Below are 27382 nucleotides of genomic sequence, written 5' to 3'. Positions count from 1 at the left end.
TCCAGCGTCCCCTCTGTGCGGTTGGTTGGGGTCACCCCAGGCAAGGGGGGCTGCTAGCTTGGTCTGACATGGCAGGAGGGGGGTCAGTCCCTCGTTGTCCGTCTGTTGTCTTCGCCCTATTCTTACCCATTGCTCAATGTCGCCACCAGGCCACACGGCGAGGCCGTCCCAGCAGCTGGTCGCAGGAAGGGTGCTGGTCACGCCCCAATTGGTAGCAGGGTGCAGCAACGTAGGCCATGTGGGCCCCAATAGGTGCTCTGGGCTAGGCAGATCCTCGGAGTACAGCATCCATGGACAGTTGTGCCCTCAGCGGCGTGGTGAAATTCTGTGTCTCATATATGACTATGGGTCTTCACGCTCTCTCTCCCTCCTCCTTACCGGGGTCCTCTCACCTTGTCTGTGCCCTCAGATGTGAGCCCTTGTCGGGTCCTAAGGACTTGTGGGCAGCTCCCAGACGTCCGCGCCTTGTGGATGGGGTCCCCGGCGCATCCGCTGCTCAGGGAGACTTGGTGGGTGCCACGCAGCCAATACAGGGTGTCCCCAGCCACAGATGAATCCAAGGCGGGCCCTCGACGCAGGGCAGCCAGGCAATCGCACCTCTTGTAGGCCCCACTCCGCCTCCAGCTCCTGCCCCACCACAGAGTCTATGGGAGTCGCAGGGCCAGATGTCCTGAATTGCCTCAAGGCGCCATAGGAGCTGCTCTGGCGGTCCCGCCAGCACACAAACCCAGGGGGGGGGCCCACAGTAATTAGGGCGGGCCGAGCGGTCTCTCAGCCCGCCGCGCCAGGCCCCAGCGTGTCCACCACTGCGCCCTGCTGTTAAGCATGCACAGTTGAGGCTCGCTCACCAGTGGGTCGCCGCTCTCCCAGGCTGCTCGTTTCTGCCCGATAGATCTCCCGGTCCCCGAGCGATGAAACGGAATCTCGGTAATATTGACCTGCGCCTCCCGGTTCACAAAGAGGCCTCTGCCTCACTCGCCGGCCTTCGCCCTAAGGCAGCCCCCAGCCTCCGTCGGCGCTGGAAAACAGGTAGGCCTCGGGTCCCGCCAGTCTCCCATGATGCTCCCCGGCACCAATCGATCCTCCGCACCTTCCCTGGGGTCCCAGTCCTTCCACCCCAACGGTCTCCAAGCAAGTGCAGCCGTGTGGTCGGCATGTAACAAGAGCTTCCCCCCGGGCGGGTCCGGAGCTCTATTGAGCCACGACCACCATCGCTGATGGCTAGCCACGCCCCTGCGTATCTCCAGAGATAACTGTTCAGTAAACACGTACTATTGTGAAGCCAAACTCAGTGAAACAGTCAAATGAAAACCTTTGGCACTGTGTGAAAAACTCAACAAATAACTACAGTAATAATAACAGGTACTTATCCAGCTCTCACAGGTGTCCCTCTGTCGAGGAACTGTAATATTGAAGTCATGAATTAATAGTGTGATGGAACAAAATTATTGGTTATAGCGAGGTCTCGTTGTTGTTGATGTAGCACCAAATTTAGATGGTGGGGTGCTGGTGAGGGGAGAAGGCATGGTATCTCAACATCAAAGATGAACAAGGTGCACTTTCTTTTAATTGTTAGGCAGTTTCAAAAATATTAAATAAACTCCTCACATTCTGGAGGTGCTACATATGCCAGAAACGCCTGCCACTCACAGGTAATGTTCAGTTGACAACGCCCTCTGAACTTCAGCCTATTCGTCCCAAAGGCGAGACCTATTGGCTATGCCAATGCTTGTTTATTTTCATGGTGGCTGAAAGATCTGCCATGTAGTTTTCTATGAGAAAAGTAGTAATTATCACTGATAAAGCGATACAAAAGTGGATGATGGACGGAGCGTTTGAGCAAATCAAACACTCACCCCCAGTCAACTAATCTGGGTTTAATCCATCACCATTCTTTAGCTCACTCAGCCACCCCAGTTCAGACATGGCCATATGCAAATCAGTCTGACCCTGTGCCTCATGGGAACAGTCCAGCCCGAACTGCCAAGCCATGTCTTTTCTGGACCGGAAACAAGCATCCTGGGACCGGTTTCGGATTCATAATCCTCATCAGCCAGGCTATCTTGAATCCAGTGGCCAAGTGAGCAAGGGTCTCACATCTGAGCATACCCTGCCAACTTAGGGTGAACAAAGCGATACAAAAGGGATGATGGACGGAGCGTTTGAGCAAATCAATTTGATATTGTAAATGATATTACATACAATTGCAGTTCACGAGGACTTATGCTCTTAATTTCACTTGCAGGAACTGTGTTATTGTGCAAACTTCATGCTTAGGGGGTCATTAGTATGGCGGGTGGACTTTGTCCGCCCGCCATACCCCCGGAAAACGGGACCGCCCCCTGAGGGTGCGGCGGTCCCACACTCCCAATTAGGATGCGCCCGCCACACTGCCACGTTGTACATTGAAATGTAGGGGGTACCATAGGTAACCCCCATGTGCACCCCCCTGGGGGCCCGCAACGGGCCCCCCAAGCAGACTCCGCATGCCTTTCCGTGGCGGCATTTCCAAAGGCACATTCTAATATGGCTGGCGGTGTCTTTCAGAAACCGCCACCATATTGAACCCGTTTCCGCCCGGTCGACATGTTCAACTATAACTTTTGACTTGTACCACCTACAGACTCCATTCAAGACATATTTTTATGTTTTGATGGATATTATTGTTAGCATGATGTAGCTAACTATGTATATTCTGATATATGACAGTTACGTGCATCACTTTCTATGAAACGCGAGTGTTTTAGTGCATTAATACGTTAGGCCTTGAATCCGAGCAGACGCCATCTTATTGGCCCTTCTCTCTGTTAAGCTAAGGTCACGTGTTCCCTCTTGCATAGACAGAACCCTTTCTATTCTGAGTTATAGAGTAGCAGCTGAAGGGGGGCTGTTTCTCTCTCTGTCTGAAGGCCCAAGGTTACATGTGGGCTTGACTACGATAAAGCATATTCCAGAAGGCGCTGTGCCTGTACTCCTGTGTGCTGGGCAGAGGGGAGTCAACCTCTTCAACCTTACTATAATGAATAGAGTTATTCTGAGCCAATTATGTGTGCCTTATATGGTCTTTCCTTTAGTCACTAGAAGCTTTCTGTAGTTTTCCATTTAGGGTGGTTGCATGGTATTTTAAATATATATATGATTAGTCTTGACTGCAACTCTTAAGTCTTCTCTGCGAGCCTCAAGGGGTAAGGTCGGGAGAGGCTCCTCTGCGCAGTCTTTTTTGATAATAAATGATTGAACTTTCTTCACTGCCAACTGACTGATTATTTATTAGACTGATATAAGGATGAGCTGAGGTAAGTACAGCTCTATAGGTAAATTGATTTGCAATACATCAGTGTAATAAAAATCCAAACTAACAGTAAAGTTAGATGTTTGATTGTTGTGTTCTATCTAGGACCCGATCAATATTGTGACCTCATGCCCCTATACGGCTATAATCAATAGGTATCCCTATAATGGCATAAACGATCAGAGCCATATTTCAGTAACTCGCCTCTGCAGCTCATTACAGTACATGACACTGCAGAAGCCACTTCCTAAGATTCCTAGATAACACACCGAGTTCTTTCAACAGATAAAACCACCAGCAACCTGGGAAAGCCCGCTTGCTTTGTTTTGATTAGTAATAGAACTCTAACAAGCACTGTAAGAACGACCAGTTCTTAGTGACATCTTTATTGATGTCTTAAGTCCAAAAACTTACGTCAAACAAGGCACCTTTCAGGTATAAATAATACCAACGTTGCCTTAAGCAAATGCAATGGTGGTGGTAAATACAGGAGCAGAACAGCTGTCCCTTGCAGAGCCCAGCAGATGCGAGAAGCCCACGGACGCTGCCCCTCCTCCTCCTTGACGCGCTGAGAAAGACGCTGTCTTTTCTCCTGCCGAGAAAATCCAGCTCCGGCGTTTCCAGCCTACCCTTGCGGGTGACTGGAATATCGAGTCCTGAGAGGAGATACCAGACCTCCAACATTCTATTCCAGAGGTACGGTGCTGACTAAACCCTTAGAGAGAATTCTTGAAGCAAACCCTTGGCAAAACCAACTTAACTTAAACTGCTACTTACTTACTCCCTTCCAAGTATTAGGCTTAGGTCAGGTACACTGGGGTAGGCATAGTTAGAAGCACCAGTTGAGTACGTTAGCCTAATGTATATATGAATGTATATATTTTTAATTCATTTTAACTATCATATGGCTAAGAAACCATATCAATGCTTTTACAGTATTATTTCGCAATACTACTTTTACTGTACGCACTTTTATAATAACAAGTCTTGCAATTGTGGCAATTCATTTCTCTTGCATGAGAAGAAAGACTGTTCAATAAATAATACCTTTTTATTGAAAACGCCCGTCTCTCCATTCTCTGCATAATGGTGAAAGTAATTCTGCACAACTGACTGAGTGAAATAGCTGTCTATTGTTTCACACGACTCTAGAGATTGACTCTTATTCTGAGGAGCAAAGTTGTCATGTCAATGCGGTTGTTGGAAAACTGAATCCCTTCTTGTCTGAGCCAGGGAAGCTGATCACTTCCTATTCAGTCAAGAAAGTTTCCAGTGACCTCTGAGCTAGCTGGTACAAACCCAATTAAGTCTAACATAGTCAGTAGAGACCTAGAAGACCGCACTTCTACATCTACACTGCTGTTAATGTTATTCCAATGCGCAGGGCCTATAGGGAAAATAGGAACTACACTACATGGTGCCCAACGTTTGGTAAGGCGATAAAACTAACGCAAGACGTTAGAGTAACTCAGTCGTGCTTTTTCACACAGACCCTTTCTACCGTAAATACTCCAATAGACGTCTGGAGTGGGTGAAAGGCTAAAATCCGCCCGAACTTAGTAGGAAGAGATTCCTAGGTAGAGTTTCTGGTTTATTCAACGTTGAAGGATACAGTGTTCCAAAATATTGTGCACCTAATCTTTGTCTCTTTGGAGACCTGCTCTGCAAAACTTTCATTTATACAATGTCAGTAGAAGACAACGGAACCGCTGATGCCGCAGTAAATGCGACTCAGCAGGGTCCCGATGTTACAGGGATTAATGAACCGGGTGCGATAATCATCCTGGTCAACATAAGAAAAACTATAACGTTAAAACTTATCGAAAACGGACTGACCACACAAGGTGGCACAGTCGTCTTCGTGATAGAGGCACATGAATATCGGCAGACAGAGGTATTCTATTTTTGGATAAAATTTCCAGCGGCAAACGCTACAACACACGGGTTCCACTATTACAAAATAGAGGCTCCACCGGATGAGTACGCTCCTTTCGAGGAGATTGAAATCCCATTAAAATACCAAGAGCAACTGCTCTGGTTTAAAGGCGCCCTAAAACACAATGATCATAGTACCAGGCTCGGTCCACTAGGCAGACCAGGAGCAACGTGGCCGGTTCTAGCCAGCTACACACCACATCCGGACATTGAAGAAATGTCTAAGGAAGAGCTGTTAGCACAGCTAAAAACATTAATTAAAATACATAGACAGTTAGTCCAATATGTAATGCAGACTGCAACAGTCCAAACAGCTGTTAATGTTCCACAGCTGACCCCTCATCAGGGGAACACAAAAAAATTTACACCACAGAACATGCAATCATGTCTTGGTAAAACACCCATAAAACGGGAACAAATCCCTTTCTGGTTAGCGCAGAAAATTACTCAAATAGAGGCAGTATTTCCGAATACTACCCCTATTGAGAAACACAGAATTCTGACCATCTGCCTTCCAATGGGGGTCGCACCACACGTGGAGGACTGTGACACTTGGGGTACAGTCTTTGCTTCCATTTACACAAAAACACATGGTGTTCCGTCAATGGCGGTAATACCAGATGTGCTAAAACAGATTCAGAATGAATACGGTCCAGAACCTGCTTTAACTCTTGGTATGAAATTACTGAAAGACTTCAAGCAGGTCTCGGCTATATTACTAGCCAATATAAAAGGAGAAGCAGCATCTGTGGCGATCCGCCAGAAATTGAAGGAAACAGATATAACAGATCAGCCAATTGAGCTTGCCAGCATTATAGAAAAATGCTATGAAGAATTAGGTAGAGACAGCTTGGGTGGTAAACCAGTAAAACCCCAACTACTCGAAAATCCTGAAAAATTATTTATTTAAAAATAATCTAAACACTCCGAAAAAGAGCTGGGATGGAAATAAACAATCCACTCCCAAGGAAAAAGTTTTCCAATCCAGAGGAAGGTCTCCTCGACGGAGGGAAAGAACTCCAACTCGAGAACACCAGTCTCCCCAGAGGGAGCACTCTGAAAAAAGATACAACCTTAGAAATAGGGATAACTTGAAAAAACCTGATAGATATCAAAGTATTGATACACGTCCCTCTCGATCTTTTTTTCGCAGAAGTCGGAAAGAAGAGGACAGTCAGACCCAGGAGAGCACACCAAGTCCAAAGACAAGGAACCTGCTCAAAGTAAAAAATTACAATTTCCAAGAAAGAAGGTAGCCAGTACTAGAGTAATCGAACATGCCGAGAATACTGAGGACACAGCTGAAAAACAGGGAGTGGGCACAGACAATGATAGACAGTGCAGCAGAAATCACCATAGCTCACAAGATCCTGATGAGTCATCTGGAGACAGTGGACACAAATGAATACATTCAAGTAGAAACTGCCGACACCAGAGTTAACGAACCTCATAAGATATACGAAATAACACTGCGTATAGAGGGAGATAAGATAAGAAAAATAAGGGGTCTATTTTGGGATAACCTCTCTAAAGGCTATGACATCCTGTTAGCTGAAAAAGATTGCCCCCCGGAGTTTGTCAGGGAGTGCCCTCGTGGCGAAGAAATGATTATGCCTGCCTTCTCGAATCACATTCCGATTCACACTAAATATATATATGCAAGGAAATGGGCAGTAGCCCAGGCACCAGCATTATATAAAAATCATGTGGGATGGGATGAGGACTCTCCTCCTCACAAAATCCAGTTAAAATGTCAACCTACTGCACAAAGGCAGTACCCAGTTAAGCAAGAAGCTAAAAAACAGGTCAGGGAGATTTTAGATCAACTTGAATACCAGGGGGGGATTGAAACATGCACCTCTCATATGAATAATCCTTTGTTTCCTGTCTCCAAACCGGACGATTCATATCATCTAGTCTTGGAGTACAGACACCTAAACTCATGTTGCAAAACCTTTGCGGTACAGAACTCGCACAGTGCGGCACTAATGAATAACATAGTTCGGAAAAAATATAAAACGACATTAGACATATCTAATGGGTTCTTTTGTCAAAATATTGCACCAGAAAGCAGGTACTTGACCGCTTTCTCAATAATGGGGGTCACAGAAAAATTTCTGTAGGCTCCCACAGGGATTCAAGAATAGCCCAGGATTATTTTCAGCCAGAGTAACAGAGTTACTACAAATATATGATGATGAAGCATTATCTTATGTGGATTATATCTATCTCACGGACGACGACTTGGATACTCACTTGAAAAGGGTGAACACCATAATACTTTGTTTTGCAGCAGAGGGTTACAAATTCAACTTTAAAAAGTCTCGAATTACCCATCTGACAGTATTATTTTTAGGATACGAATTATCAAGTGAAGGAAAAAGCCTAGCGGACAACTAGAAAAGTGCGCTGTACTCCAAGCACCAAAAACGCTGAAGAACTTACAATCGATTCTAGGCTTCCTGAATTTCGGAAGAACTTACATTCTAAATTATGCGGAGAGGTTTAAACTTCTCAACAAATTAATTAAATCTGATTTTAAACCAATCAACTGGACTCAAAAACATACACATACAGAAATTTTGAGATCACTGCAAACAGACATGTTAGCAAAAACTAAATTAGAAACACGTGACAACACACGCAACCTTGTAATCCGAGTCATCCCAGGAAGATGCGGATTCACGTACCTGACCTCTAATGAGGGAGAAACGGTACCAATAGCTTACAAATCTCACTTATACACACAAGCAGAAAAAACATTCAGTCTCACAGAAAATACTGTACAGCAGTGCAGACTGCTATAGCTAAAGAACGAGAACTAGCACAAGGCAAAAGGATCACTGTTCTCACAGCAGAATCCGCCTTCGAGGCACTATTCAGCCCAGTAAACCTGCCTACAATGTCACTGGATCCAAAATGGATACAGTGGGAAAATTCTCTTGCTGCGGAAGACGTGAAATACTATTTTGCCCCGCACATGAAAAAACTGAATGATTTAAATTATGAAAAAGAATATCCTCTGCCAATCGAAATTCTTCCTCTACAACAATACTCCTGTATAATCTATACAGACAGATTTGTACAACATTACAATGTAGAAAATAAATCCTGGGATGCAGCCTGTGCGATTGTTAAAGGTCGCTGGCTGTGCGGTAAATTCAGACCGAAAATAACAAAAACTGAATAATTGAGAAAATGTTCCGCTCAGCGAGCTGAAATCAGATCCTTAAAGATGGCGCTTGAAAATGCCGAACGTAAATTCCCGACACTAATCGTGTGCGATTCGCATTTTTGCGACAACTCATACAATAATGATTTGCAGAGCTGGATTCAAAATGATTTCAAAGATGACACAGGTGCCACAATCAAGCATAAGATGCTTTGGAAACAAGTAGTTCTTTTACAGAAAGAACTACAAAAGACTCACGTGATACACACTCTGAGTCATCAACGTGATGGCGTTCACGTTGCAGGGAATTCATTGGCTAAAACAGCCATAGCGGAAGCAACTAAACCGGCTTCCGTAGCCACGAAAAAGCGTTCAGAAAAATACATAGACGGGGAAACCATGCTGGCAGTAAAAACATCCTTAAAAGGCGACTGTGCAGCGCTACCCGTGAACTATCCACTCAATTATGCATATGTAATTGATGCAAACTCCGTTCCATTTGCTCGAATCCCTGGGGTGGGGGATAGGGTAATTCCAAACACGAATCGGAGAAAATTAATATTAGCAGACGCACACATGGGTGAAGGTCCAAGGCACATACAGATGAAGGAATCTCTGACTGAATTACAATCAGTATACTGGTGGCCGGAGATGAGTCTGCACCACTATAAATATGTAAAGAACTGTCCCGACAGCGACAGAGATCGCAGCAGCGAATCAAGCGGAGTAATGCCATGGCCTGGTATGTAGACAGGGTAATGCTGTCTATATGCAATCCAGCGTCCTATTAATTGTTTAAGACTACATTCACTATAAAAATGTGGCCCCAGCGTTCGGCTGACGCCAAAACTGTTATAAAAGATCTGCGAGTCTTTATCGGCACATACGCAATTGCCATGTTCCATTCTGACCAGGGTCCTGCTTTCAGCTCTCGAGCTTATAAGGAGGCCATGGCCAGTATGGGCATTGGGTTGCGATTCTCTTGTCCATTTCACCCTGAGGGAAACAGTGTAGTGGAAAGAAAAAACCGAGACATAAAGCAATCTATAACAGCGAGGGTATTAGGTTCGGTTGTTGGGTGGGCCAAACATTTAATAAGTGTCCAACGTAGTCTTAATAATTTGCCAAGAAATTCTCTAAAAGGTTTCAGCCTGTACGAACCATTGTTCAGAACTAGAATGCATGTTCAGGATCTTGATAGTCAGGCTTCAGTGGTAACAGATGAAAATAAAGACTTTGACATCAAAGCTCGTTTGGCTATTTTACAGGACCTGAATGAAACAAGAAAATCCTTAAGCAACATAAAAATAAAGCAACAGCCAACTACCACTGAAGACACACCCCCTGTCCCAGCAAGGCCTGTCTGGATTCCAAAGATTGGGGATCTGGTCAGAGAGAAAATAGCGGTGAAGAAGGAATTTGGGCCTTCTTACAGAAAAGCAGTACCTGTCTTAGCAATCAACGGAACAAGATCAGTAGTACTACCGCCCCTTGTGGTAAAAAGGAGAACCGAGTTGTATCAATCGACGTGGTAAAACCACAAGCATGTGGCCTATAATCAACAGTAGGCCAAGTGTACTCCCAAGAAATAACAGAATACCCTAATTTGCAACAAACCAAGAGGTTCAAACTGAAAGACTGATCACATTTGATAAACCTGCAGTGCACAGAGAAGGACTATGCAATAATGCCATGGAACTCATGCCTCTTGAAACACAGATTGAAACAGTTTGTCATGAAATTCCGGTCTACAATGATGTGGCATCAGAATGTGCTAATGAAAGACAAATTGAGAAAACAATTCCAACAATTGACAAAACTGCCTCTGGTTACTTCATCAATTTCGATAACTTTTCTGAAGATCAAAGTGACCCTGAAGTTACACCAGAAACAAAGACTTTTAAAGAAAAAGCAACAAAACTCTTTCATCAAATCAAATAAATATATCCAGATGCACCATTGATTGAGCATTGGATTATTTCAGGGGTACTTTTACTCCTACTATGCCTAATTTTAGTTTTAATTTTAGGAAAATGTATTACAGTTCAATGGACACAGCAACTCAGAACATCAACTTAGTTCTGAAACCACACAGATCATCCCACGTGAAGAAAAGAGAACTATCATCAGTAAATGTTACAGCCATTTCAATACCCGGCGGAGTAGTTTGGGACAAGACTGACTATGAAATATATGGCTTGGTCGAGATCTTGAAATATCCTCACCAGTTCAAGGTTTCATTAAGTGACTTTGTAAAACCAAGTACATTCTCTGATGATTGAGATTTTGAAAGTATAAATAATATGATGTTGGATTTAGTGTTGTCAGCAAAATGTACAGAACATGATTATTTACAAGGTTCATCTAATTATGAGCAAATGTACTGTTTCTCACATTACGCAGACCATTACTTACATAAATCTGCTCAACCTAGAAATGTTTTTAAATATAACCAATGGGAACATTGTGCTACTCCACCTAAAAGCAGCTCAAAAACATTTTTGGAGAAATTCCAATACTTCTCAGGGTTTAACACAAGTAATGCAGAAACATTTTATTATAAACTGTTGGATAAAACAGGGAAGAAAACCATGCTGACAAATACTAAATTAATATATTCGGAAGCATTTTATGAAAAAATGATGACATTTGGTTTTGATTTCTGGAAAAACAACATTGAAACAAAAACCATCTGGGGTACAAAAGATTGGCAGGTACAAGGCCTAGAAGCATTATTTCGAGCCTGCATGATCCCAGAACAAATAATGTTCTTAAATGACACAATTCACCAAACAACCTGTCTTGGCCTAGCTAAGATTAAGGGCTTAAACAAACCGTCTATTCCACAGCCAATACCTGATAATGTAACCACAGATATTGAAATAGACGTATCAACATTTTTACAGCTAAACAGAACACATCCTGATTGGAAAAAGTGGTTAATCTGGCCAACAGACACGAATAACTGTCAAGATAGATTCCTGAATACAACACAGGGGTTAACAATGACCAGACCAGACCCTAGATACTCCCAGAGACATCATCCAGGGATAGTAACAACATACAGTGTAGGGAAACTCTGCCTCGAATGGCTAGAAACATCCACACTGGCAGAAATTAAGCAACACTTATCTTTACTTAAAGACGGTGCTGACTTGCGTGATTTCATTATGGGACCACGCATACCGTCAAAAGCGTTTCATAGCGGCAAGTGTATATGCGGCATACAATGAGGCTTGGAAATGAACACAAATTGAAACAGCAGAAAAAATACGAGACATTGATTGTATTAATTTTGAAAAATCACTTTTTGTTGTGGACAAGGGGTTAATGACTCTGTCCTCCAGAATATATTCACTGGACAGTATTGTATCATCTGCCATCGATATAATAGATAAAAACTTGCTAATGTTACAACATGGCCAGTCGCAATTACGTTCTATTGTACAGTTAGGCTGGACGCTGCAAAATCTTCATTCAGGCTATGTGCCATGACGTTTAATCAACACAACGTCATTGTTTTCCATCTTTAACCTTACTGATAAACAAATCAGCTTGGCACAAAAAGGAGCAGACTATACAATCCTGAGCATCGAAAAACTTGAGAGATTACCATTGACAATGTCAGAAAGACCTGTCATTGAATGGATAATACACAGGATTATCTCTATTCCGATAACAACTTTCCAATTTAAAAATTGCCTTGAGTATATACCGACTGGCCAGTATGAACGATTGGGTAAAGGATACATTAAGTCATCATGGAGATTACCATATACACACACATGCTACAGTGACAACAATTTTTTTTTATTTCTTAGTGGTAAAAATTGCAAACATTCACTAAGCGGTATACTTTTGTGCCAGGGTATTAATTTACATGGGGCCTGTGAAGGGACTTCAAACAACCTTTCATGCCACCAGCACGTCACACCTGCAGCGCAGATAGAGTCTTTCTTTAAGCAACTTTCTAACGGGAGTTACATTCTAATAACGGATCACAGCTGTTGTGGCTTGGTGCCCGGGAAAGCATATCTCGTAAGCGTACTTCCATGGTCACTTGCTGTATGCAAGCATTGTTTCCAAATGGCCCTGGGGATTCCGAGACGCCGATTTGGCCTCCTTTGAATGTCTCTTCTATACGAATTGATACTTTAAACAGAATGAAGTCTGTGCTTTTACAGACAACAGTGCCCATCATGTCATCAAAAGAGACGTTTGATCTCCAAGTTGCAAGGACAGCATCGGAGATACATGACCTTTTATCAACAAATTGCCCCGTGCATTTCACAGAAATGCTTAGCCAAATCCTAAATATGTCGGATGCCGTAGGTATCTCAAACGTATTTAAGACGATTTTTTTTTCGGGACTGTTAACACCATTCAAAGCAATTCTGGGCATTATTCCCAATTTTGTCCATTCAGTCTTTGGCGGCATACCCCTAATTTTGGGACTTGTAGCAGGCATTTTATTTTTGACCCTCCTGCTCCGATATGGCAAGCCAAAACTCAGACATGACTCCAGCAAGGATGGAAGAAACGATCCTAGCAGTACGCTACCGGGACCGCATAACTAGAGTCCTTGGATTGGCCCGGCTGAGAGATCTGAACATGACCTGGTTTCTTTCATTCAGACCTATATGGCAGACCTGCATCTTACCTGTGCTTCGATCTATGCTATGCGGAGAAGAATGCGTGTTAGACACCTGTCTTGCACTACCATCAGCAGTACCAATGGATATCGATACTTTGCTAAGTCCTGTAACGGCTCATGCATCGTGTTGTCCCCAGCGGCTACCAATCCTGATGACGGCATTCGTTGAGACTCCTGCGCTACGATTAGGTGGCGGCAGTGAAGCGGTAAATGAAAGCAACATCCCCCAGGTATGGCCTTCTGTGAGCATTGCTGATCCAAACATCGATGATAGCAATCATTCTCACAACTGCCAGGTTACTGCACTATCGAACCTGGTTGAACTGTCACCTGAATATGTAGACATATTCTTTAAGAGCCTGTCTGATATGATGTTCTCCCCTGAACAGCAACAATGATTTTTTGGGAAAAACATTCAGGCGCACAGCGTTCCCATGAACTCTGAATTTGGCCTTCAGTTTTGATCAACAGAACTACTGAAAAGCGTTTGGAACTCTATTCGCCCGTTCACCACGAGAACATTTTTTTTTAATTGAACATTTTTTCTAAATATTTACCTTTTTGGCACAAATACCTTTGCTTAAAGTAGAACTATTCATAAAGAACAGAACTTCAATTTTTAGTATATCTAGAGACAAAAACTTTACCTCAGCCTCTAGAACATTTTACAGCAATTGTAGTTATATGTGATGAAATAGTCTCGCCCTCTTTTCTGTATTAAGAGACATTTCATGTGTAATTTTTTCGCAAAATGGTTCAACTGATTACATATGCAATAATTTTTGAATGATTACTATGCTTAAAGACGTACAGTACCTATATTCTCATGTATTTCAAATGCAAAATGTATTTTGGGGTGGGTAGGAATACACGCGCATCTTATTGCTTTAGTTTTTTAGCAATTTGATGGACATAAATTCGTGGAGTGGGTGTTGTGTTCTATCTAGGACCCTGATCAATATTGTGACCTCATGCCCCTATACGGCTATAATCAATAGGTATCCCTATAATGGCATAAACGATCAGAGCCATATTTCAGTAACTCGCCTCTGCAGCTCATTACAGTACATGACACAGCAGAAGCCACTTCCTAAGATTCCTAGATAACACACCGAGTTCTTTCAACAGATAAAACCACCAGTAACCTGGGAAAGCCCCGCTTGCTTTATTTTGATTAGTAATAGAACTCTAACGAGCATTGTAAGAACGACCAGTTCTTAGTGACATCTTTATTGACGTCTTATGTCCAAATACTTACGTCAAACAAGGCACTTTTCAGGTATAAATAATACCAACGTTGCCTTAAGCAAATGCGATGGTGGTGGTGAATACAGGAGCAGAACAGCTGTCCCTTGCAGAGCCCAGCAGATGCGAGAAGCCCACGGACGCTGCCCCTCCTCCTCCTTGACGCGCTGAGGAAGACGCTGTCTTTTCTCCTGCCGAGAAAATCCAGCTCCGGCGTTTCCAGCCTACCCTTGCGGGTGACTGGAATATCGAGTCCTGAGAGGAGATACCAGACCTCCAACATTCTATTCCAGAGGTATGGTGCTGACTAAACCCTTAGAGAGAATTCTTGAAGCAAACCCTTGGCAAAACCAACTTAACTTAAACTGCTACTTACTTACTCCCTTCCTAGTATTAGGCTTAGGTCAGGTACACTGGGGTAGGCATAGTTAGAAGCACCAGTTGAGTACGTTAGCCTAATGTATCTATGAATGTATGTATTTTATTCATTTTAACTATCATATGGCTAAGAAACCATATAAATGCTTTTACAGTATTATTTCGCAATACTACTTTTACTGTACGCACTTTTTATAATAACAAGACTTGCAATTGTGGCACTTCATTTCTCTTGCATGAGAAGAAAGACTGTTCGATAAATAATACCTTTTTATTGAAAACGCCTGTCTCTCCATTCTCTGCATAATGGTGAAAGTAATTCTGCACAACTGACTGAGTGAAATAGCTGTCTATTGTTTCACACGACTCTAGAGATTTACTCTTATTCTGAGGAGCAAAGTTGTCATGTTAATGCGGTTGTTGGAAAACTGAATCCCTTCTTGTCTGAGCCAGGGAAGCGGATCACTTCCTATTCAGTCAAGAAAGTTTCCAGTGACCTCTGAGCTAGCTGGTACAAACCCAATTAAGTCTAACATAGTCAGTAGAGACCTAGAAGACCGCACTTCTACATCTACACTGCTGTTTATGTTATTCCATTGCGCAGGGCCTATAGGGAAAATAGGAACTACACTACATGATAAATATTTGGGAAATGTAACATTTAGAAACTAAATTAATTTGTAAAAGTAATGTGAAATTCCTCCCAGGAATTATACAACAGGTTGATTTGAATGGGCATCGATAACTTCCCTGAACTCAGCAAAATATGCAGAATGGGGGTGCTTCGAGCATCCTTTGAAGTGCAAAATACCAAATGCCAGACAAGTCTGTATGAGCGACATGCAGCACTTTAGGGAGAGAACAGGTTGCAAGGACAGTTCATGTGTAGCCCCTATCTGGGACTGGGAGCTGGAGGAGCCTTTCTTTGTCCTCCCAGAATTCTGCCTACTAGTTTAGTGTAGGTACAGGGCCTGCTTCAAACTGGATTTTAGTGTTAGATGTGGGAGGACACCAGGATTACCATAGTACACTCCCCACTCACACCCTCAGAAGCCAAATTCAGTGTGGCAGGAGAACTTCTCCACCACAGCTATGCCCTGATTTAATGCATTTAGCATTTTGGGCCGGTTTGCAGTAAAGCAAACTGGAACTACTGAAAGCGTAGGTAGGCCTGGGCATGGAAAATGTACTCCATTGGCTAAAGAGAAACTAGAAATTACTTAAAGAAGTGTCCCTACCCTTAGTATGGTGAACCCTACAAGGCTGGACCCTCACCAAGTCTTCCGCAGGACACTTTCAAATGAACTGGACCTGCTTAACTGTGACCTGTGAGGGGCCCTGAAGGACTGGACCTGCTCCCCCTTATATAGTGGAGAAGTGTGGCTCAATGGTTAGAGCGGCAGACCTTGATGCAGAACGCTGGCCAGCGACCAGGGTTCGATTCCCGCCTTGGCTGGATCGGGCTTAAATTCCTCTGACCGGTTATTCTCGCCTCAGTGCCGAATCTAAGCATGGGCCCCACGCTGCAACTCTGGGCAATTGCTTGCTTAGTCTTCACATCGGCCCCGCTGCACAAGGGATGCCTGGTTTCACCATGGGATGCCCAGGAGTGGACACCTCACAAGGAAAAGCCAGGAGGGGTTCCCTTGTGGTAGGAGTACAAGCGCCGGGATGCTGACGAGTTACTGTTCGCGCTATACAAATACAACACATTTACATACCCTGGACAAAGAAGTGGACTACAACTGTCAGTTGGTTGACCTCCTGTGTAGCTAGAGGGACACATAAAGCTGCAAGATGCCTCTTCCCTACAATTCCTAGCTGACCCGTGGCAACTGTACCTTGGTCTGGACTTTGGTGGTGGACTCTGACTGTCAGTCAATGAGTATATAGGTGTGCCCTTGAGGTCTGGAATGGCATAGAAATGTACACCTGTGATTGCTTGGGCACTAGGAAAGAGACTAGAAATTTTTGAAACATTTGCTCTAGAGCCAAGGGGACTTACAGAGAAAAGGAACGAGACCAGCAGTGCCACGGCACTGGATTGAATTTCACATTTATCCACCTATAGGGTTTCAGCATCTCTCAAAAATCAACAAAGGCATTTTCTGTTTTGTAATTTGGAGAAGAGTTTTGAAGCAAAAACTTCAAAAGTGCTAGAGACTTGGTGATCATTTTACTGTAGGTATCTGACTCGGAGTTCCTCAGTGGTAGCTACAATTTCAGATTTGTCACCAGGGAAAGAATACTTATTAAAAATGAGAAAATCACTTGTTGCATTAGGTCTTTGAATCTTTTTCAAACTATTTGAAATCCAGACTTTCAACAGGACCAATCTAATTTGTGTATCTGGCCATGGCACCTTCGCGGTCAGCCTCAAATTGAACCTATGTCCTAGTCTAGCATGGCCATCGACTGCCATTATTAAGATATGCTTCTTCGTGCTATTTTCACTTAAATCTTTAAAAAATCCTATTCCAGTTCTCCTATTTTGGATTTTTATTTTTAATTGCTTTTTGCTCGTAACATTTCACATTATTTTTAAAATGATTGTAGGATTTTCTTGTACTTTGTGTGACTTTTTATTCTGTGGATGCACTGCTTGAATACTTTACACAGTGCCATTGGTTTAAGGCTGACTGCCTTGTGTCAGGTTCCTAGGGATTGAAAACATGTATTTGATTTAAATTGCATGACATCTAGTATGTGGCGGACTTGTCCTTCGAGGTGGACACTTAGGGCTTTATTAGGAGTGCAGGCGGACTTTGTCCGCCCGCCATCCTGACGTAGAATGGGACCGCCCGCCATTAGTGCGGCGGTCCTGTGGGGGTCATTAGGATGTGCCCGCCACACTGGCGGGTGCATCCTGCATTCTTGACATTGCCGCAGGCGATGCTGAAAGCACCACCCACCGCAATGCCAAAAAAGCATGTTGTGCATTTTCATGCACAACATGGCAGGCACCGCGCGGTGCCTGCTATGTTGTGCATGAAACAGCAGGGGGGTACCATAGATACCCCCCACGTGCACCCCCCACCCGCACAAACACCCTGGGGGCCCGCAGAGGGCCCCCAGAGACATAACCGCATGCTTTCCATGGGGGAGTCTCCGCCATGGAAAGGCATTCCACCGCCATGATGCTAATACGGATGGCGGTGCCTGCAATATTCCTGGGCTATCCCGCCCGGTAGGCAATCGGGCGGATTGCCTACCGGCGGAAAACTGGTGGACGGTCTTCCCGTCTGCCGGGGAACGGGGGAAAAGTCATGCGGGCTGTGGATTTTGGCAGGCGGATCCACCCGCTATCATAATGACCCCCTTGGAGTCCAACCCAAATAATAATCCACTTTCTCACAGCCACCATTTACAGTTTGAATATTTGTATTATTTTCTGATTGCTTACACATACTCTCAGCTACAGCTCACTGGCCAGTGAAGAATCAGATGCACAAACCTAAATGCAGTATTAATGAGTAACTTATAGAGATCTATTGTAGAAACCTCAACACCTAACTTTCCCCTGACCCCACGATGGCTTGTGCTTAGGGCCCCTACTGGCTGCTGAATCATGATGGCATGGAAGTGTTGAGTGGTATTTCAAACTGTCATGTTGACGGTCTTCAGGAATAAGTTGCAATATGCACAAGTATTTGGGATAAGCTAACACCGGGAGCTTTCGAGAGAGAATCGCTATATATGAGTCCGGTCTGCTTCATATTGTTTATGTCCCTGTTCTATGAAGAGGGAGATCTTTTTTATTGCAAATGTGTCCAAATCTTAATCAATTGCCCAGGGTTGGTACTGTTATCTTTTTCCAAAGATCAAGACTACTCTAAATGGCTGCTACTAGAGATATGGTGAGCTGTTTGCCTTGCATGGATTTGTGCAAGAGTCCACCCATGTAGGTAGACCTAGAATTGTTACTGGTGGTTTGCTTAGTATACTAAATGTAAAAGATTGGTGTACGTCTTCCAAAACTCCCTCCCAGTACCTATGTAATTGTGGACAATGCCATGGGATATATGAAAGTGTCACAAAGCACCAAACCCTCTTCAACAACCAAATGCTTTAGTGTTATCCTATTGAACTATATTTTCTGGTGTGTGATACCAATGGGTGAGAGCCTTAAAGTACATTTCTCTTATCTTTAAACATATATATGTTGTTTGCAGTTTACCATAAAGCCTTTCTCACTGGTAGTGTGACATTCAATTTGCCTAGCTCTGCTTCCCATCTGCATTGTGCTGGTGTTTTGTACAGAAAGCGAGAATTCATAAGATGCTTATACATTTGCAATATGATGTTTCTGTCATGTCCACCATCTTTTAACCATTTTTCAAATTCAGTCAAAGAGCAAGACTCTACTGATTTCATTGTTGGGTGTAACACCCAGTAACAGACCTGGAGATAGGTAAATATCTCTGTTTCTGGTAATATGCATTGCCTCTTCAAATCCCTGACTGTCTTAACTGTTCCTCTGTGGTACAGAGAGGGCAAGATAACACCTCTGAGCCCTACCTTTCTGGAATTGACCTAAGCCTCCTTTCCATCTCTATTTTCTCCACAGCTCTGCACCATTTTTCCTGGCCCTTTTCAAGTGAATAACTAAAAAGCAAAGTCCAGGCCAGGAGAAAACCCTTCTGGAGGAGGATCAAGCTGAAGATGGCAAGAGTCATCTGTGATCACCCACCCCAATACTCTGGAAAACAGCCACATCACTCTCCCTCCCTACACTCCATTCTCAACTGTGTGAAACAACTGTCAATACATCTATCTAATAAGTCACATTCCACTTTCCTCATCCTTTTCCTGTGGTAATTTTGAGTCCCAGGAAATTATCCAGAAAGCACTCCTTTCTCCCCGATCCATGACCCCACTAGACCACTCCCACTTTGGGTCACCCACACAGCCTTGTCTCTGGGCTGAACCTGGGATTCTTCATTCATCCCCCGCTTCAGTCTGAGTGTCCAAGCAACTAGTTGGGCTGAAGTCCATAATTTTTATAGCTTCTTGCAGTGCTTCACTCTTGGACTGGTCTATCTCTTTCTTGGAGGGTGGAAGGAAGACCCCTTCTGCCTCGCGAAACTGCGCACCTCTGTGGGTGTGCCTTAGTCTGCCTCAGGCTGTTGAGGCGCTTGTTTCTAAAAGTCTTCATTGAGGAGGCCTAGTATTGCCTAAATGGGTGGTCCTATTTATTGAATATATTATGTTTATGTTTTCGGAGGTAATCTGTGTCAAACGTCTCTCAGACTCCTTAGAATAGAAGCTGTTAAGTCTTGAAAAAATATACCTTCAGTCCTTCATATGTCACATGGTCTAAAAAGTGGGTGATGGACATTAATTCCTCTTTCTCTTCAAAGCAATGAGCTTTGTGTGAGCGTGTCAGGTGTTGCCTCACATCTTGGGCCCACTCCTGCAACTCTGTGTTCTGTCGAGATGGATAGGCGGCATGTCTAGTCGGTTCCATATGTGCTAGAGTAGGACTTGTACAAATGTCTAGATTTCTGAGCCTTTTTCTCCTCTAGGAATAACCCCTGTGTATAATATTGCAACTAGACCCGTTTTCAAGGTCCTCTTGTTTAAGCCTAATGTTCATCATATTACCCTCCAGATCGAGCACATTGGTGCCCAGGTGGTAGATATCTTTTTGCATTCAAGAATTGTTCCCTGTCATCAACATTTGCCCCCAGCTCTGTTAGATCCTTTTGTATTTCCTTATGGTGTTCTGTCAGGTCTGTTCCAATTGTGCTGAACTTGGTCTTGATTTGTAAGAGAACCATTCCAGGAAGTCCTGCGAGATGGTCAACTGGGTTTTGTTTTCTTCACCTCTGTCTAGAAGGTTCTTGAAGAATGAGTGGATTTATCGCTTTTGGTGAAAATTGCAGTTACCGGATCTTTAAAGGAGGATTCTTTCCTGTGTCTGCCAGAAGCCATGATGATGAATGTACAAAGAGTATATCAATGTCACCAGATCATAATGTTCAGATACTTCCAGGCAAAATGGCAAGAGGAACCAGGGTTGCAAAACACAACCGCCCTCCAAGCTTTCACAGTGTTGGCCTTGACGAAGGTATTTTTTGGTTTTGGCTGCGGTCTCTGGAGATTGCACCTTAGCACCACAACTGGGGTTTTTACCTTTGTATGTTAGTTCCCAAAGTCTGCTTTGGCAGAATTAATCATGGGCCCCTACCGTCTTACTGATCTTCCAGATTTGATTAAGGGTTGAGTAATGCGACTGGGCCCCACCCTTGTAGGTTAGCATTAATGTCTGCTGTGGGTGGAATTGCCACCATCGCCCTATGCCTGACTCATCCCTGAAGATTTCATCCCACCTCAATCGCCTGCATCAAAGGTTGGATCCTGAGTTATATCTTAGTTACCACAAATCTGCCCACATCTTGTCCTTCCATGGGCTGTCTTTTAGGAGTATTGACTGGGGCCTTAACACTCCATACACCTGCTTGATCTCAGACGTATGTGGGTCCTCTAGCCTTGGTGAGGTCGCCCCTTCTCCCAGCACATTTACCCTCTGCAGTGGGCCTGTCAGCCAAAGCAGGCTGAGATGGTACGTCTCTGTACCCCTTATCCTAGGTATGTGGTGTTGGGCCTCCAGTTCAGGCAAAACTCTTAGGGCTCACCTAGTCAATGTGCAGGAGACAAGGTGCTTGCTCTCACCCTCTTGGCATCACCTCCCCTGCAAGATATTCACCATAGGGCTCAACACCCTGCCTCAACATCTCCTTTCCTTAATTTCCTAATTTTGTTTCCATGTCATTTACAGGGCTCTCTGGGCCTAATCAGCTGCTTTGTAGGGAGGGAAGAGCCTGCACTGGCTCACCCGGTGCCTCCTCTCAGTGTGTTGGGCCATTCATTGCCAGGACGCTCAACCCTCCCACAGTGCCACAGTACCTCAGAAATGTATTGAACATGAGCTCACAGAGAGTAGAATCCTGCTCAGACTGGATGTGTGACTGTGACCCTCTATCTGGGCCTTTAGCACTCATGTACCCACATTTCGCTGCAGCTGCTTGAAATCAAAATGGCAGCTGCAAGACTCCACACAGTCACTCCACTACTCCAGCCATCACTAACCAACTTTTGATCACTGATACCCTTAGCAAACTTTAGACAATGGGTGTCTACAGTTTGCTAAGGGTATCAGTGATGAATAGGGGTCAACTCTTCTCTGGGGAGGGTAATAGTGCCTTGAAAGGAGTGGAGCTCTGAGATATATACCTTCTCCATTCCCACAAAGGCTACCCACCTCCTGCGACCACAATTTAAAACTGTCCATTAACAACTAAAGGTATGTGTTGTACAACAACTGCCTGTACAATTGATTATCATTTGTGACCCTTTACAGAAAAATATTGCAAAGGGGTTGCAAATATACTTTCTACACATTATCCTCCTTCTTTCTGCACCTTGCTGTAAATTGAGTGCAAATAGCTGTAGCACGAAATTGGTTTGGTTTTAGGACATTGAAAGTCACCTCAAATGTAAAGGACTAGTTCTATATGTTTGTGGCTCTGCTGTCATGTTAGATGCTGGTAATCTGTCTCTGTTGGTCAAGAGTCAATATACCCGTGAAGACAAATAGCACAACTTCCATTAATATACATCAGATACCTTGGAATGCTAGGATGCTTTAAAACAAAGGTGAAAAATGAGCATCGAAAATGTGCAGTGCAGTAAACCTGGCAGCATCCCGCATCTGGGGCCAAGATTGTCTCAACATCACTTCCAGGAAAGTCCACATTCTTTATTAGAGTAGCATCTAAAACAGAAAGACAGAAATGTATATTATGCAGGAATAAAATGTCCTATATGCAACTTTGTTGACAGATGTTTACGATAAACTACAGTCAAACTTGAGATCAGCACATTTTCCTTTGTAATTTAAAGAACTTCAGCCAACATATTGTAACTCCCCATCTGAAAGCACAGAAGACTTTTTATGGCCGACAATATGGAATGTACTGAAAGAAAGCTTTACACAGCAGTGCAGAAGGGTCCAATCTAGGTACACCAATGCTGGATCCGGGATTGAATTCAAAATATCCACTGGACACAAATGTATTTATTTATTGGCATTTATATAGTGCATCCAACACTTGTCATAGACTCTCTAAGTGCTGATGAAACGTTTGCTGCAAAGTTTCAGGCTTAGTGTGAAAACTTGCAGGTCTTCAATAGCTTTCTGAATTTAAGGTGATTATGTTCTACGCACAGTGAGGGGGGCGAGTGTTCCTAACTTCAAGCAGTATCTCCCAAGTCTGTATGTATGGACCACAAATTGCAGTATATTCTTGGCTCTAGATGAATTTAAATGAGACTCATTTAATCAGCACAGGGAGGTAATGAACACATAATTTAATTGAAGGTGAATATTAAGTCACACGTTCCTTATTATACAGTATTTCATCAGAATTTATGTAAAAGAAGAGCACATGTGAGTTCAATCAGTATGCCTAGTTTAAAATAATTGCCTGACATTTACTGAGACAAACCCTTACCTATCTCGATAGATCTTATTCTATCCGCATTCCATTTAAAACCTGTTAACCACAGTCTTTTTTGGCAATATATATTGAGCAATCTTTAATTTGAGAGACTTCACCTTTTGTTGTAAGAATGTCTTCCAGCACAGAGACCCTTGTATTTCAGTCTGAAGACATATTATTGAACATGTAACAAGTGATGAACTGTTTTTTTCATCTAATGCAATTTCTTTGCATGTGTTTTTAATTTGGAAATGTATAATGAATATCTCTGATAAGCAATGTCAACCAAAAACACATTTAGTGATAGTAACTTTAGCTCTGAAATTATTCCAGGTATTCGGGAAAGCAAGATGGTGGCCGCATAGGATTACTGCTACGGAGCTCCTACCGCGGCCCCCTCCACCTCGCTTCAGGCGACCTTACCTGCCAGCGGTGTTCTCGGCACCTGATGGCACAGCGATTCTATGGACCCCCCCAATGGTTTTTCGCTTGGGTGCGGTATTGGTAGTGTCTCGTATGGCCCGGGCCTTAGCACCGGCATTCCACTCCTCTGCAACTCTGTGCATTACAGAGCGACCACTCTGCGCGGCGGAGGGCGATCTTCCTCTACGTGCTTGTGGGGAGTCTCTCGTCTTGCCGGCAGTGTGCGCATTGATTCCTCAAAGCTCCTTGTGTGTGGAGCGAGGGCTGAGCAAGTCTGGACGGATTATATAGCGGCCTCTGACACAGCATGATTGCTGAGCCAAGCATGGTGGAAACTTGCAGAAGGTACGGCAGAGCATTCACGGTTCTGGCAGGGAGGCTGACCCGAACCTTGAACCGAGTCTTGAGCGGGTGGGCAAGTCTTCCTAAATGATATTCCAGATCAGCCCTGAAGATAGTGCAAGCTTTTCTTGGGGGTTAGCTTTCTTGATGCTTTTTAATATGGCTCCCAAGACTGCCAAACAAGATAAGGAGGCATCCTCGCGGGCTGCTCTACAGGTGCATGGACCAAGGCAAGAGTCTCTTCCTGTCCACAATGAGGATCGTGCAGGAAAGCCTAGGGAGTCTTGTGCTGTCTAAAACTGTCTGGAGAGTAGAGCGGCAGGAAGGAGGAGGATTTTGACGGCCCACACTCAAGGTGTGGTCAAAAAACAGGGGGCAACACAAGTCTCTGGGGAGTGGGGCTCGGTACCCAGCAAAGTCAGTCATGGCCTATCACTGGCCCCACCACAGCCAGCTATCACAGCTTTTTTTTAGGGTTAAGGACGGAGGTGTGGACCAGCCAGCTCAGGGAGTACTATAGGAGCTTGACAAGTTAGGCCAGAGGGTGGGCCCTGTATCAGAAGACTGATCTGGGATATCATTGGCGCAGCAGGAGGAGATTGAGGTGGCAGGTTAAGCCACAGCCGATGGGGGCTCTTTTTCATTGAAGTTGTGGCTACCTTCATTATGGGAGACTGGTGAATAGGGAGGTGGTCAGTATCCCCAGAGAGATGAATCAGGAAGCCCCAGGGAAAGAGCACAGAGCTATGTATAACTCTCGATCTTTGGCTCCCTGTCATGAGGAATCTGGACTGTAATAAGGAAACTAATGGTCTGGCCCCAGCCGATCTCACATCCGATGGGACTGATAAATTATTTTCGCTCACTCATGGTTCTCGCTCGGAAGACTCCAACTCCAGTCAAAGTGAAGCTAGGTACAGCTCCTCACCATCAGGTTCTAGCACACTTGAAGCACCTGAGAGCCTTCAAGTGCCTAAGGTACCAGAGGGGCGCTAAGGGCAACACAGATTACGAAAGAACTGAAATGGGACTATTCCCATACGAAAATACTGGGAACACCAGAGACAGCATCCGCCCAGGCAGAGACTGCTCTGTGTGCATCACAGGCTGTAGGAGTAGTAACCATGGATCCCGCTCTGGCCCTGATCTTAGAGTCTATCAAGGAGCACCATGTTGAGACCGATGAAGATGTAAATGTAAATGTAAATGTAAATGTATAGGCATTTATATAGCGCACTACTTACCCGTAGGGTCCCAAGGCGCTTCGACCGCTGCGAAACCCTTCCTGGCTTCCCTGAGAGATGGTCCCTTAATGGGTATCTCCAGGGTGATACCAGGCATCCCCGGCGGTCTGGTGGGGCCGTTAGTGAAGATGAGGCAAGCTAATGCCCAGAGTTGCCGAGTGTGATCGCTGATCAGAGTGGGCACCGAGGCGAGAGAATTATCGAGTCCGCTGACCCTGGTCCAGAAACCTGCCACGCCGGGAATCGAACCCTGGTCCCGGGCCGTCCTCTGCTCTCGGGTCTGCCGCCTCTAACCAGTGAGCCACACTACTTCACTCTGGGAAGATGGGAAAAGACCAGCAGGCCACAAAAAACTGGAAGGCACAGCTCGGAATGTGGGGTAGGCATGCTCTGAGATTGGTGAGCGGCTTAACATTATAGAGGAGAGAACAACCGTTTTGGATACAGAGTTGGCTGCTGGCAAAGAACAGACCAATGAATGATGTCATGTGGAAAATGGAGGATCTGAAAAACCACCAGGGAAGGAACAATATTCGTTTTCTGGGGATCGAGGAAGGCTTGGAAGGGGATGATATTCGATCCGTTATACTGGACCTTCTCAAGGAAGCCTTTCCCGAACTTGTAAGATGGGATTGGGAACAGGAAGTTCAGAGGGTCCACCGGTTTCTGTTACTACGCCGCAGACCTACAGAGGCCAGCAGAGGTCAGAGGCAGCCAAGGGCCATCTTAGTATTTTTCAGAAGTTTCCTGTTACGGAAAGCCTTTTTGAGTAGGCTTGGCCAGAGGCAAGAAGGCAATACCGGGAGTCCTCCTTTTTTGTGCGCCCTGACTTCTGACATATAACAGGAGAGCGTAGGTGGTGTCTGCGGCAGGTCATTAAGCCTTATCAAGACGCCAGTTTTGAGGCTTTTTTGCTGGCCCCAGCCAGATTGAAAACGAGAGTTGTAGGGACTGTAAAAATGTTTACCTCTGAAATACAAGATATAGACTATCTTGAGCAGGTGTTGGCAGACAGAAGCAATATATAGTTCATGGGCTGTTAGCTCAGGAAACTGCGAGGCAGGATAACCAGTGTTGGGCCTTTCCTCAGTATTACTGGTATTGTTTGTTTTTTAATTTTGGGAGCTTAGGGTCTCGTTGGCAGTATTTTTCATGTTATCACATTGGTATGTTGGGGTGTGGAGGAGGGCTTCGATGTGGGAGCCTGCGGTGTCCTGTGCGGTCTTCATCACACTGACCTGGTTGGTCGGGCTGCTTTCACTGGCAGGGGGGAGTGGTGGATTTCGGGAGGGGGAGGGGGTTTTGGGTAATTGGGGGTGGAAGGTGTTAGGAAGGGGTTTGGATGAAGTGGTATCTAAATTGCAGCAAGGAACTTTTAGTAGGTTCTTTTTTTTGGTTGCACTGAAGGATAGGCTGGGGCTTGAATATAGGTGGAGAACAGTATTTCGGCATTTGAGGAATTCTATCAATCTTGGGAGATCATTCCTGGTGGATAGAGCAACCTTCTGGTGGGAAGGCTAAGCTTTGCATCACCACTATCAATATCTGTGGGCTTTATGATAGATCTAAAAGGAGATGAGTGCAGAAGATCTTACATTTTTAAGAGCAGCTAAATATATTGCCTTCAGGAGACTAATATAGCACGGGTTGATAGTGTTGTGTTGGACTTTCTAGGTCTGAAGGCAGTATGTGTTACCACCCTGGAGTGCAGGTCCCAGGAGCTTGCAGGGGTCACAGGCAGTCCCCTAGCATGTTTCCCTTTCAAGAAGGGTTGGAAGAGTGTAGCTGGCATACATAAGGACACCTACCTTAGCTGATGAAGCACGGGGTGTTCCTTTGCGCACATCCTTGTCTTTTTCTCTGCTCCTTTCGCAGAAGACTCATACTCCTGCGAGAATATGGCATTTTCCTTTCCTTACACGCACCCCCTACCACGTGTGAGACGTCCGCCTATAAAAATGAGCGTCTCCCATCACCAGCTGCTTGGCTTAAATGATTTCCTTCAGGGTCAACGGAGTTGGACCCAGGCAGCTTCCAGGCCTTGGAGGGGAGTGGCAATTGGCCGCGTTCACCCTACTTCACAACGGGGACTGCTGGAGCGGTTCCTTTTCTGGAACTATCCTTGCCTTTGCTTTTGGTGCCGCACCTTTTGGTAGAGGACCGCAGGAGCCGTGCCTCTTTAAATAACTAACT

At 44.6% G+C, this 27382-nt stretch overlaps 1 protein-coding gene across 2 annotated transcripts in view; it reads right to left on the bottom strand.

The window, feature by feature from the left end:
- Nucleotides 1-27382, bottom strand: part of LOC147748313 (coagulation factor XI-like) — a 372640-nt gene that overhangs the window by 257208 nt on the left and 88050 nt on the right. For both annotated transcript variants that reach the window (XM_086936406.1, XM_086936407.1), the window contains exon 3: nt 22306-22453. In XM_086936406.1, the coding sequence (XP_086792532.1) occupies nt 22306-22453 (148 nt within the window). The remainder of the gene's footprint in view (nt 1-22305; nt 22454-27382) is intronic.

Source organism: Lissotriton vulgaris, chromosome 1_1 (genome assembly GCF_964263255.1).
Source record: "Lissotriton vulgaris chromosome 1_1, aLisVul1.2, whole genome shotgun sequence".
Classification (NCBI taxonomy): Eukaryota; Metazoa; Chordata; class Amphibia; order Caudata; family Salamandridae; genus Lissotriton; species Lissotriton vulgaris.
This window is presented reverse-complemented; position numbering and strand designations above follow the sequence as displayed.